Source organism: Vipera berus (assembly GCF_964194415.1).
Source record: "Vipera berus genome assembly, chromosome: 1".
Classification (NCBI taxonomy): Eukaryota; Metazoa; Chordata; class Lepidosauria; order Squamata; family Viperidae; genus Vipera; species Vipera berus.
Window position 1 is genome coordinate 290,868,762 of NC_138202.1, and position 14,280 is coordinate 290,883,041.

Below are 14,280 nucleotides of genomic sequence, written 5' to 3' on the forward strand. Positions count from 1 at the left end.
CTTTTTCAGTACAATTTTTGAGGTAGCTATATATGCTGTTCAGTTGTCATGCATGCTACCTACACTTGTAGACTAGCTTATAATCAGAATGTCCTGGAATACTTTGTTAAATGTTTTGCTAAAAACAAAATTATTCATTAATCATTTTAAAAAATGATATAGTACAGAGCTAATAAAATGTATTCCTAACAAATAGACAATGACTCTTAGTAGTAATCATATTGCTTTCAGATGCTTGCAGATTAATTTATTTATGAGTCACCAAGAATCTTCTTAAGTATTGACATCATATTGATTATTTTGCAGTCACCCCATTCTGCTTTCTAAAGAATTTTTTTTCTTTCACTTTTCAGACATGTCAAACTTGTGACATCACGTGACGTCACACAATGTATCAGAACGTTTTTGCCAATGCCGCCAAAGGGGTGGGCGCGGCTTTCGGATGATGCGTCCGGTCCGTGGGCCGGCAGTTTGACACCCCTGTATCTATTTGATCATGCCCGATTCTCACAGGCAGCCTGGACAAATCACCGTAACTTTCTTGGCAAGATTTTTCTAAAGGTGGAATCCTAAAACTGAGACAAATTGACTGGGCCCAAGGACACCAGTTGGCTTTGTGCTGGAACTCATGATTTCCCAGTTTCTAGCCTGATGCTTTAACCATTACAAAAAACTGGTTTTCTTTTTTAAAAGATAGAAACTGCTGATAGAAACCAAACAATATTTGGTGCCTTCTAGTCCTATGATATTTCACAAGTTCTCTAAGATTTCTAAAAGATAATGAATATTTATCAGTACCATCAGATAATGGTAATTCAAGTAATTCAGCTTCAACAAAGGTGAACACAACTAGATACAAAGTTAATACAGTTCAGAAAATTAAGCCAATAACAATTGTTAGAATCACAGAATAAACTTGGAATGGATCTCAGATATCACTTAATCCATTCCCCTGCTCAGTGTTGGCCAGTCTAGCAAAGCATCTCTCAATACATAACCATCTAGCCTCTGAAGACCTCCAGAAAAAAGGAACATTTGGCAGCCTGACTGAAAGCTCATATAGGTAGTCCTCGGGTTATGACCATTCATTCTGCAACTATTCAAAATTACAACAGCGCTCAACAAATGGTAGTTACAACCAGTCCTCAGCGTCATGGCCATTGCAGCATGTGGTCACACGGTCAAAAATTTGGGTCCTCCCACATTTACAACTGCATGCACTTCAACTCCCCCATCCACCTATCTTCCTCCCATCTGTACCCTTTTAACCACCCTACTCTCTGCTCCTCTGCATTCTGCCCTGTATCCCACCACCCCTCACTGCCCCCAGCTGACCTTCACCATCTTCTTCCTTCTGCTGATGAGGTGCACCTGGCCGAGGCAGCTGCTGGCCCTTCGCGAGACCTCCACGACACTTCTGCGAGGAGGAAGAAGATGGCGAAGGTCAGCTGGGGGTGGTGGGGTAGGTGACAGCAGCACAGTGCAGGGCAACCAAAGGGCAGAGAGAGGGAGAGGTAGGTGGGAAGGAGTTGAAGTGGAGGCAAGCATGGCAGAGCGATGGAGCCTCGTCTGCTGAAAGGAGCTGACAGAATCCAGGTGGTGGGGAACAGCACGACAAAGATGGCAATTCATGCAGGGCACGAGAAAGGTGAGGTCTTCACTTAATGATAGAATGGTCCTCGCCTAACAACCACAATCAAGACTACCATTTCACTAGTGGTGTAGTCACATGATGCTTCACCTAATGACCACTACACTTACCAACAGAAATTCCAGTCCCAGTTAGGATCATTAAGTAAGGACTCCAGAGGTTCCCACTGATGAACAGCCACAGCCTGCTTCCTTGTAACCTATGGGCCTGGCTTTGTAGCACTAGAAATTATCCACACTTTATGCTACATAACTTTTAACATATCTGAACACAGCTATCATATTTAGTTTCTGCTGTCATTTCTACAGGCTAATGTTAACCCATATTCTTTGCATAGGGTTTGCTTTCCAGGTATTTCACCATTTTGATAGCCTTTCTCTAACTCAAATTTTTCACTGTCCCTTTTAGAACTATAACATATAGATCTGCACACAGTATTCCAAATGTGGTTTAAATAGAGCAGATTAGACCGGAACACTTAATTCCTGTGACATGAATTCTATGCTCCTGTTAATGCATCTCAGGAAGGCATTTACTTTTTATGTATTCTATCACACTTCTGATTGTCATGGGCACCCAGATTCTGTTCACATGTACTATTCCAAGCCAGCTCACCTTATCTTATATTGACATCTTATATTTTTCCTACTCAGATGAAGAACTTTACATTTCTCCCTGCTAAATTCTATTCTGGTCACTTCAGCCAGTGCTCAAGCCTGTCTAGATCTTTCTGAATTTTTTATCTTATATTATTAGCCCTACCTCTCAGCTTCATCCTAACTGCAAACTTTATTAAGTGTCCTCCAAACTATCACATCCAAGTCATTTATAAAACTATTGAATAGCATAGGATCCAAGACAGAGCCCTATAGCACTTCAAGCAAAAGTTCTTTCAAGATGAAGTGGTCATTAATGAGCACTCTTTGCATTTGATGATTCAGTCAACAGTGAGTCCTTCTCTGTTAATCCTTCTAATATCTGATAGAAACATATTGCTCCATTTATGGAATGCAGAAATTCTATATTTCAAGAGGAGCAAAGTAAGAGTTAAGAAATTCTGCTTTCTCATAATAATCCATTAACATTTTAATATTTTTATTTTTAATATTTTTCCTCACAATGGCACAGATTCTTTTTGATTTTCTCTTTCTTTCTAATGTAGCCAGAAAAATCTTTCTTTGATGTTTTCAGTACTTCTTGCAAGCCTGAGTTCATTCATACTGGCATGTTTTGATATCTGTTATTTTTCCCTTCCTGTAGGAACTATTTGCTCCTTTGGGATGTTACCTGATTGAATTTCCCATTCTTTCTGGGAAATTTTATTCTTAAATATTTAAAGCCATTTTATCTAACCTAACTCCCAGCAGAATTCATTAAGATCCACTTTCTTCCTACCAAAGATGTAACAATATAACTCCATTGCATTAATAATAACTCATTCATTCATAAACTTTGTTAATTAAATATTTAAGATATGCAATGATATAAATCCGAGCAACTTTGTTCATATGCATTGGGAATTCAATAGCAATGTTATTCCAACAATTGTTAAAAATGGGATTTCTCTACAAGTTTTGTTTTTTTGCATATTAAATTCAATTTGTATTATCATAAGTATTTAACTTTCTCTCCCAAAGTACTCTAGAATAAAAAGCTAATTCAGAACCTGCATATCCTCGCTAAAATATTTCTAATACAAGGCTTAAATTAAACAGAATTACAGAAGAAATGCTGACTATGAAATAAGGATCATGGTATACACACACAGAGAGAGGGGGTGGGGGGCACGAGAGAAAGAGACCTTTTGTCCAGATGAAGAATATCACTCTTTTATTTCTTCAATTGCATTTTTTTCATAAACAAAATGTTTTATTAGAGAACTCTATGGCAAAACATAGAAGTAAACTATACAATAAAACTAAAGTTTAAAAAAAGCATAAAACAAGTGAAATTCTAATACTTTCAAAGGTAGTCCTCAGTAAATTAATATTCTGAGACTTAATAACAGAGAAAATGTACATTTTTATATGTAATAAGTAAACACAGGGCAGAAGATTCCTTTTTAAAAAATCCAAACTTCCCTACCCATATAATTAGGTCCTCTTAAACTTGCTATTCATTTTGCCCACAAGAAAGGCTGACTAAGAAGTTCAATATTTTTACTTATTTTTATTTAGCAAATTTATTTATTCAGCAAACTGAGAAATGCATGTGAGTAGGAAGGACAAGAGTTGGTAAAAGGAAATGTTACAGAGATTTCAGTGATACCAAAGGACTATATTGGTAAACTTAATAGTTAAGACAGAAATCAAAGCAGCAATAACACTACTTGCTTTGCATCTTACCTCTCCTCCATTAACATATTCCATCACAAAACACAGACGATCTTTGGTCTGGAATGAGTATTTCAAAGACTTAAAAGGAAAAAAAATGCAGTTATTAAAGCAACCTATCTTCTAGCTATAAAGACAAAGGCAACATACAGTATAATCATTTCCATTCAGTTCATATATACCTCAGTCCTATAACTATATAATCAGAAGTAATATGGGGGTCAGTGGAATTTAACACTAGGAAAGTTCAGAACTGAAGAAGCTTCTTGGATGAGAAGTGAAACGTTTTCAAGGGAAAAAACCAAGAAAGTCCAGTTGCATTTTGAAAATACTTTTGGGAAAAGGAAATGTCTTTAAAGTGTCTAATAATTACCTTTATTCCACTAGCTCAACATATTTTGGACTTCAGCATTTATCAAAAATTCAAATTCCATTTCTACTTTCAAAAATAGATAATTTATTTCTTCATTTTGAGAATTACACCTATTTCCCTTTCATCTTTTATTATTTATTATTTTATTTATTATTTAAATTTATATACCGCCCTATTCCCGTAGGACTCAGGGCGGTTTACAGGGAAAATTAAAATACATAACATACAAATTAAAATCAGTTAAAACTATGATTAAATTACAGTCCCTGAAGTTAAACTAAAAGCCAATTAAATTAAATTAGTAAAACCCCTCAGTCTAATAGTGTCCACTATTATTTTCCTGAAGGTAGCAATTCTCAAATGTCTATGAAATCAGTGTTATAGGACATTTGCATTATATTGTGTTTTAATAGAATAACAGAGTTGGAAGGGAACCTTGAGATCTTCTCTAGACCAACTTTCTGTTCAAGCAGGAAACCCTATACCATTTCAGACAAGTGATTATCTCTTCTTAAAAATCTCCAGTGATGGAGCATCCACAGATTCTGAAAGCAAGCTGTTCCACTAATTAACTGTTCTATCAGGAAATTTTTCCTTATTTCTTGATTAGTCCTGTCATTGATTAGTTTTCATCTATTGCTTTTTAATCTGCCTTTATTGTTCTGGAGAATAGGTTGACCTCCTCTTTTTTTTTTGTGGCAATCCCTTCGATATTAAAACACTGCTATCATATCACCCTTAATTCTTCTTTTCATTAAACTAGACATAACCAATTCCTGCAACCATTCTTCATATGTTTTAGCCTCCAGTCCCCTAATCATCTTTGTTGCTTTTTTTGCAACATCTTTTTTATATTGTGGTGACCAAAATTGGATGCAATATTCCAAGTGTGGCCTTACCAAGGCATTGTAAAGTGGTATTAACACTTCACATGATCTTGATTCTATCCCTCTGTTAACATAGCCTAGGACTGTGTTAGCCTTTTGGCATCTGCAGCACACTGCTGGCTCATATTTAAGTGATTGTCCACTAGGACTCCAAGAACCCTTTCATAGTTACTACTGTTGAGCCAGGCACCACTTATTCTATGCCTGTGCATTTCGTGTTTGTTGATAAATGTAGAACCTTACTTTTCTCATTTTATTTCTGAATTTTATTTTTTTAGATAGGGTACTGCAAGCTATTTTACTTCTCTTCTGGTTTTAATTATGTTGAATAATTGTCTTGGGGGGGGAAAGGAAATTTGATGCAAAGAAAAAATGCATCTCTCTTTACAGCAATTCATGATAAAAAATGAATTCTTCTCTGGAATCTTTTATAATTTGCAGCTATTCTAATACTATATCATGATGGTGTAAGATTAAATAAAAATACCCACAACATATATCAAAATATAAATGATGAACCCATTATCACTTTTCTTTTTTAAATAAACCCATCACTGCATATGAACTTGAAGTATCCCATCTGTTTAGTCCAGCATCATTATACTGGAGGTTAACACTGCTAAGAATTCCAAACAGAACTGTTGATGCAAATACTCTGGACCAAAAAAGTCTTGGTACATTAGCAACAATTGGATATGCCAAAGTAACTGACATAAACAAGACACACCATAAGGCTCTAAAGTATAATCTGTTTATTGGAAACCTTATTAAGTCTTCTCCAGATAATTACAACTGTATAAAAATACTACAAGCTACTGACTCATACAGGATCATTTGAAACGTATAAATATGTGTATATATTTATTTTATTTATTTTTATTTTAATCCCATTTATATCCCGCCCTTCTCCGAAGACTCAGGGCGGCTTACAATCTAAAGCACAAATCAATGTGCTTAGCAATAGCCTTCATTCTATGTATATGCCTGCTTATTAGGGCTTTCGCCCCCCCAAGCAGCATTATTACAAAGTCAGCTTATTGCCCCCAACAATCTCTTTCCCCATAAAATGCACCCTTTACGATGGTACGATAATACGATGGTACGATAATCTTTATTGTCATTGTCCCATACAGAACAACGAAATTGAAAAATCCACATCAACCCCACAAAACCCAACAAAAACAACAAAATACATATCAACATACCACCCACCCCACATATACACATTTAACCCCTAGAACACTCTAACAACTAAATACAGAAGTTCTATATGACACAGATGTGATAAGGTATATAGATGGCAGAATCAATCTGAAAGGTAAATAGCAGGTAGCAAAAAGGGCATTTTCTCCACAATACTTATCCCTTCTTCTCTAAAATATGAAGATACATTTTTATCTTAAATAACGAACTCTATAAAATTGCGATTCTTAATTAAATTTTCATCACTTGGGTCTGAAGATAAGTGAAATTCAAGTTGAAGGAATAAACCTTATATGAATAATTTGTAGGCAAACCCCAAATATAATCCAAGAAGCATGATAGAAACTCTTGGATGAAATTAATTTCTAGAAAATTGTCCTGAATGCTAAATACAGTCTTAATACAATGGGGGGGGAAATTCAACTCGTATATGAATGGTATATTTTTATTAAGAGATTTAAAAGAGAAACTACTCAAGAATATTTCAAGCAATATACAACAGAAATATTCTTACAGAAAAGCACAAAAAGAACTTTAATGGAGTTCATAAGCGGTTTTAGTTGAAAACTAAATTTGTAGTATGAGAATAGTATACCTTTTCCAAAACTGTTCTACAACCAGCAGAACTTCCAGTCTAGAGGGAATGTACACATCTGGAGAACACTAGAGAACAATGAGTTGTTTCTCTAGATCCAAGGCATGTTTTTCCTACATGCATATACAGGTGGAGAATATATCTCCACTGGAATTGCCAGTGAAACAGCGTTTATTTCATGCATCTAAATGCTTGAGTGCTATAGGGAAGTCTTTTCTATACAGGCATGAATAGTGGATATTTTTATGGCAAAATTATCTAAAGATAGTTTTACTGAAAACATTTAAACATATAGATTAATATTAAAATATACTTAAAATTATTCCACTAAAAACCTTAAACTGTAGCAACATTTGCTTTTGACTGATAGCTACAGTCCATAAAGGCAGCTTTGAATGAATGACAAAAAGTATATTCATGACTTTTTTTACCCAATGGAAATTATTTGTGCCTAGCAGTTTACATATGCAACTAATTGTCAATTTGGCTCACAAAATTGTTCAAGTGACCAAATGCCCAATATCATGAATTACAAGTCCCAAATACTACCTAGTCTAGGAATATGAGATTGTGAAGGTATCGATATCACAGCTGAAAAAGTAATTTGTACATTATTGAATAAACTGCCAAAAATAATCTCTGGGGCTGTTTTATCTAAAAAAAATTGTATTGTACTGGAATTTGTGATTGTTTATGATTAAATAAACATATATCTTATCTTGTAGATAGGAATAACAGAGTTTTTATTGGTCTTGTCCCATCCTATACATTATAGAAAAAATAAATTAATGCTGGAACATCTGATCTAGCTCTTGAATATGCATTATGTTTTTCCTAACAAAGTCTTTATCTTGGATCATTGATATATGTGAATTTTGATACTGTTGATTGCCCCATTTATCATCCAGTCTCTTATGCTTGCCCTCTGGGCTTCTTTGCATTCCATCTATATTTGATACTTTGCTATTTTGCCATCTCAACAAGAATACTAGCTAGTTGTAAAACCTATTTATATGTATACATCAGTTCCATCCAACAAAGATCAGGGACACCCATTCTGTTTTTGATGAGCATATATTCAGTCACCTATCTCTACGTAATTGCTGCATGCACAGAGTTCAATGCACTACTTTAAAAATAAATAAATAAAGCAATATAGTAGGATGGATAATTCGAAGGAAAAGAGGAAGGGAGAAAGAGACAGAAGAGACAAGACCAGACAAAAGCATGATGTGATCCATACTATTATGTTTTTGTGTTTTAATACTCTGAATAGTGTTGCACAGGTACACTGAGTTTCAGGATGCATTTAAACAACTGAAAAGATTGTATTGGTAGGTTGTTATTTGTACACAGAGAAGCAGTTGGTACAATTTATTTAAATGTCAGTACTGTTGGAAGAACATGGTAAAACACTAATAATGTATGATATAATTGAAGTTACTGCTTATCATTTTCAAAGACTACCTGAATCATGGCCTGGGTATCTTCAAGATCATCCTCTCTGAAGTAGATTGCCAATCCAGTAAGATCAAGGAAATAAGTTTTGCTGAAGGTCCTATACCTAAGCAAATTCTACCTGCAGGAACCCCACAAATGAGCTTTCTCATTGTAAGCTCTTCTTCTATAGCTAGCTTGCCCTTATACATTCTCACCGTTGGATTGCTTTTGATAGAACATTGTCAGGTCATTTAAGATCTTACTCTCCCCTGACAGACGGTTCCATTATTGTTTTTTCCTCCTTAGTTCCTTATGATAGCATACCTGTTTAAATTTCTTCTTCTTATGCCATTAAAACACAAGAACCCTCCATCTTTTGCATCTGGTGTCAAAGTTTTGAATATATACTGCGACTATTATGCACCTGGAATCAGCCTAAAATAATTCAATTAAGAACTGGACTGAACCAAACTAAGCTAAATAATGGCACAGGTAGCAAAGGCACTGAAAATATACTACGACCTATTTAAAATATTTTTATATCAATTTTTAATTAAAAATCACCGAAGAGGTTTTTAACATAATTAATTATCCCCAAACCATTTCTTGAAATTGTTTCTCTTCTTATTCCACTTATAGTTAATGCCTAACTATATTGTTTTAATATCTTCATACTTAAAGTCACCACATTACAGTATAGTTTAGGCGTAAAGTATCCAGTTCTAGAGATTAATAATTTCCAAGTAGTTTCATAAAAAACTGTAACTTTAATTATCTATACTCACTGTTAGAAAAGGATGTCTAGTGTTTTTTAATACTCTACTTTCTGTAAGTGTGTGAGCCACTTCATCCTAGAAAATAAAAAAGTCAGTATTAAAATTAGTAATTTTAGAAGACAAATCTAGATCAAAACATTATTATAAAAAACTGCAATAAGTTTCTAGAATAACATACACTAAGCATACTTAAAAAGGGAGAGGAAGCAGGATATTCAAAAGCTTGAAAAGGATAAATCATACACGATATTTCACTATAACAAACAATGCTGCTACACCACTATGCTAAAATAATGGTTTTAATCTCCCTTACTATTGAATTATGGAATCCAGTATTTATTGTTGAGAAAATTATTTGGTGTTTCCTTGAATAATCACTTTTTAAAGTATAAAAGTATACAAAGAGACACAAAATCTTTTGCAAGTTTTCTGATCTGAAATGGACCATTATGACCTATAGACTAAAGTTAGAACAGTCCACCAATGGTTAGCCTCTTTTGGTATGCTCAGAAAGACCAATTCTAAAATTGGGTCAGATATTCTGCGAGCAGAACATTTTCATATTGTAATATTTTATGCATTTCTAACATGTGCCATCACAGAAATATATAATTAAGTTCTGGAGCTTGAATGCTGTAGACTACGGTTACTATGATATGTAAACAGTATGGAATGACATGTCATACAACATCTACTGAATCAGTAGGGATGGACCATAATTAATCAGCAAAAAGTATCTTTGAATGCAATTTGATACAGGTTCAGTCCCAATATCTGATGTTACAAAAATCAGACAGGAGGTAAGGTGGAAAAGCTCTGCCTGAAATCCTGGTGAGATGCCAGCAAGAGTAACTATTATGCAACACATAGTTACAGACTGATTTGGTATAGGCCAGGGGTAGGCAACCTTGGCTCTTTTATGACTTGTGGACTTCAAATCCCAGAATTCCTGAGCCAGCTGGGAGTTGAAGTCCACAAGTCATAAAAGAGCCAAGGTTGCCTACCCCTGGTATAGGCCAATTGGTGTCACGGTATACTAACTGCAGGTTCCTTGGTTCTCTCTGAGCTTGGCTCTTTTGTTGCAGACATTTCATTACCCAAACTAGGTAACATCATCAGTGCTAATAAAAAGAGGGGTTTGCTCTCAGTTTATGTTCTAGTGGCTTGTGTTGGTGGTGGTCATCTTAGAGGTTCTTTGGTTGGGCTGTTTACTATTGGCTCTGTTTGGCTGGGCTATTTACTGTTATACTAACTGTAGCCCTAATAAGCAGGCATATACATAGAATGAAGGCTACTGCTAAGCTTGTAAGCCGCCCTGAGTCTTCGGAGAAGGGCGGGATATAAATGGGATTAAAATAAATAAATAAAATAAATACCCAGATGCAATACTAAGGTTTTAAGAATTACTTTATAGAATTACATGATGTAAGACAGGGGGAAAAACTTAATTTCTGGGAAAGAACAGTTCCTACATCCCCTTTCCAGCCTCCATTCAATCAGAAGACTTGGTGTATATTAAGAAAAAAATTTAAAAAGATAATATAAATATTCTTGTTAACTTTAAAATTTGGGTGTGTCTGATTAAAACCTTTATATCACAATATGATAAAGTTTAAGGACTTAGCTTATACTTTATTCCAATATGATTTATAGGCGTGAAAACAAAATTTTACAAGCAAAATTATATTAAATGTATAAAACATACCTTTGCAATAATAACTTCCTTTTTTAAAATTTTCATAGCATAGTATTTCCCACTTGCCTTCTCCCGGACCAGAATAACTTTGCCAAAAGTGCCTTTGCCAAGTAGTTTTAAGTAATCAAAATCATTCATTGTCTGCATGAAGTAAAAGATGAAAAATTAATGCAATTTACAACTTGGAGATATTGTGTTCATTAAACTACTGCTGTCCGTTGGTAAAGTCTATGATTATCAAGAAACAAGCAATTCTTAACAAATCAGTGTGGTATGAATCCAAATTCTGATCTCATTTTAATATTACTGTATACATTTGAAAAGTCACCAACATGTCAATGATAAAACATAGCATATATAATTATATAGCTATACAACATAGAGAAGAATAATTATTAGATTTATCAAAATGTTTTGCAACTCTCACTTTTAGAAAAATCATCAACTACACAGAAATAGGAGAACTCAAAAACCTTTAACAGGGTCATATACTGCTGGCTCTGAAGCTTCACACACAAATTTCCTATGCCAAAAAATGACTTCAAAGTAACATCAACAATCAACCTGTTTGTTTTCTTTGCAGAGCTTGCAGATTGCTTGTGTTCAACCCAGCTTGTAAAAATTTTTAAGTGGACCAAAATAAATGTTTGTTCTATAAACCAGTGCACAATTATCACTAGAAAGTCAAAATAGAAATCTAGTAGCATTTCTTTTTTTTAAAAAAAAAAAAACCTTCAAAACTGAAAAGGTAATTTTATTATGTAGTGTTCCCTAGGAAGAATGCATGTTTATAAAGGAAAAACACTGCTTAATAAAGAAAATCATTTCAAAGTCTAAGCATTATTTACAAGCTGCTGAAAGCAATCTCATGTGATCATCTTAACGGCCCTTATGGTGGACATTTAAGTTATAAATGGAGAATGATCATTTCCCAGATAGGAAACTAACCCTTTGTCTCAAATTTTCAATAACTAATATTCCTATATTGTAATTAGTTTTCACACTTTTAAGCAAGCTAGGTATTAAAATCTATCTCTTATTAATGAATTTTTATGAATCACATTAACCAGACAAGATTTGGTTATCTAATAAGACACGGTTCTAATCCTCTAGTTGCATCCTCCTAAAGACAAACATGCACAATGATAATGTTCTCAGTACTATGCTTCTAATAATCTCACCTAATAACTATAATCAACTGGTAACATCTGCCTTCTAGGAAACACAACGTGCTATTATTCTTATTAGATTGCAGGAATTTTTCATGCTCATTTCTCAGGATATATTAAAATAGTAAGCCAATCAATAACCAATACTCTACTGCTGAAGTAATAATTACAATAATATTAGTAACAGCATTGCTCCCACAAATATCAATATACTGAAGATGTCTATTTTGGCATCCACCAGTATTCTCTGTATTAATAAACCACGTTATTTTTAACATTTATTTTACTTAAATAAATATATAACGTGAGCTTTGCTAGAAAACAGAACAGATTTATTTTAAAATGGGCCACATAGAAGAAATAACTGGAGAAAAAAGAGAGGAGAGAGAGAGGAGGACATCTTTGCATGTTTGCATTCTAGTATACTAGTAATTTATGACCAGATATTCAGCCTCTTCCTGTCAATTTTTTTAGAACTGTTGATAATCTGATGCAAATGCCAGTCCAGACACCTATCAGCCCAAGAAAATTGAAGGTTTGTACTTTTCAGGAATGTGCATCACTAGGTAAGATGTATCTTACCAAAATTCAATATCTTTAAGCAGATTCGCTATATCAGTTCTATAAGAAAATTTGGAATTAAAAAAAGTACACAGATAAATATATCGGCATACCCAATCTTAAATAATTAGAATTCTTGGTCTAAAACTGAAAGCAAATAAGCTATAACTTGTGAAAAAATATGAAAAAAATATTGCTATCATAGCAGTCAGTAGAAATGGCTTCGCACCATTTCTCAAAAAACACCTAGATGGCAAAAAAAAGTTATTTTGCAGAGAAGTTATGTGCCTTTTTCCTGACAACTTTTAAAATATTTCCAAAGTTGTGAATGAAGAAGATATTGTACATAGTACTGTATCGAGACAACACTCAAGCTACAGTTGTATGCATATATTTAGACATCCCTAGTTGTATGTTTCAATGAATCCCTAAAAGAACAGAAGCTGACCCAGGTATAAAATTAAACCTCAAATTCTTCTGCAAATGTGAATGCACACTTAATATTTCTATGCATTTGTTTGTACATTGAAAATAATAAAACTGTGACTACAGCAGACACAGAAGTTTGGATGCTCTTCCACTTTATGTGTGTGTGTGTGTGTTCTGTTTGTTCTTGGTTTTAATGTGTGTTATTCACACATTATTCACAACCCAGAATCACTAGTTTGAGATGGCTGGCTATAAAAAATGAATGGATGGATGAATGAATGGATGAATGAATACAAGATCAAAACAACTCTCTCCTAGAGCTGCTCTCAAATTGATCAGATTTTTAAAAGAGAACTCATAATACCCTACAAACAACCAGCCGAAAAGTTTTAATTGGAATGGAGTAGCTATTCACAGCTACAGTGATGTCTATACAATGATAATCTATGCAGAGGAGTTGTCAGAAGTCTTTCTCTGATCTCATCTCAAATATCACTATCTAACGTATACAAAGTAATATCCTACAACCCTTAAAATGTTTTGAAATTAAATCCTTTGACCCAATAAAACAACATTTAAACTGTTTGGCCACAACCACAAAAGGCACATTTGAAGAAAAAAAAAGGTGAAGCATTAGAAAAATGAGTGTTCACTTTGCCAACTGATGAGCATAAAAAAGGCAGTATTAAAATTAAACAATTAACTGCTCACAAAAGCTAACTGGTATCCAGCCCTAGTTAATATTTGAATTAGGGGCTACCTAAAAATTCATGCTACTATTTTGAGTAGGAAGTTAAAAAAAAAATCCAGAAGAGGACAGTGATAAACCAATTTTATAATATTGCCTCAAGAGCCAAATGGACCTGACCCTAGAGTCAAACTTACCTAGCTGAAGCTTAGCAGAGTCTTATTCTTAATGAACTTAAAATAGTGACATTCTACAAAATAACATTTTCTTTCAAGAAACTTTTTAATATGCAGTTTATATTCTCTGACAAGCTTTCAGCTAGCTTCCTCTTTTTACCCTTATTCTTGTATCATCACATAAGAGAATTATTTCCGTGAATGATACAAAATATAAATGAGGGAGAAGACAAGATGCCACTCAGCATTACTAAATTACAGTGCTGCTCAGAATTAACCCATAATTTTTCACTATTATTCTAA

The 14,280-nt window shown here is 34.0% G+C and overlaps 1 protein-coding gene across 20 annotated transcripts in view; it reads right to left on the reverse strand.

Moving 5' to 3' along the window:
• The window catches only part of AKT3 (AKT serine/threonine kinase 3), a 175,680-nt gene that overhangs the window by 63,918 nt on the left and 97,482 nt on the right, over nt 1-14,280 (reverse strand). For 18 of the 20 annotated variants that reach the window (XR_014024902.1, XR_014024903.1, XR_014024904.1 and 15 more), the window contains 3 exons: nt 10,964-11,095; nt 9,268-9,333; nt 3,997-4,065 (listed from right to left, as the gene is read on the reverse strand). Coding sequence is in view for 11 of the 20 variants with exons in the window: in XM_081315977.1 (XP_081172103.1) it covers nt 3,997-4,065; nt 9,268-9,333; nt 10,964-11,095 (267 nt within the window). In the remaining 9 variants the exon portion in view is untranslated. The remainder of the gene's footprint in view (nt 1-3,996; nt 4,066-9,267; nt 9,334-10,963; nt 11,096-14,280) is intronic. The other 2 variants (XR_014024907.1, XM_081315980.1) reach the window with 1 other exon arrangement.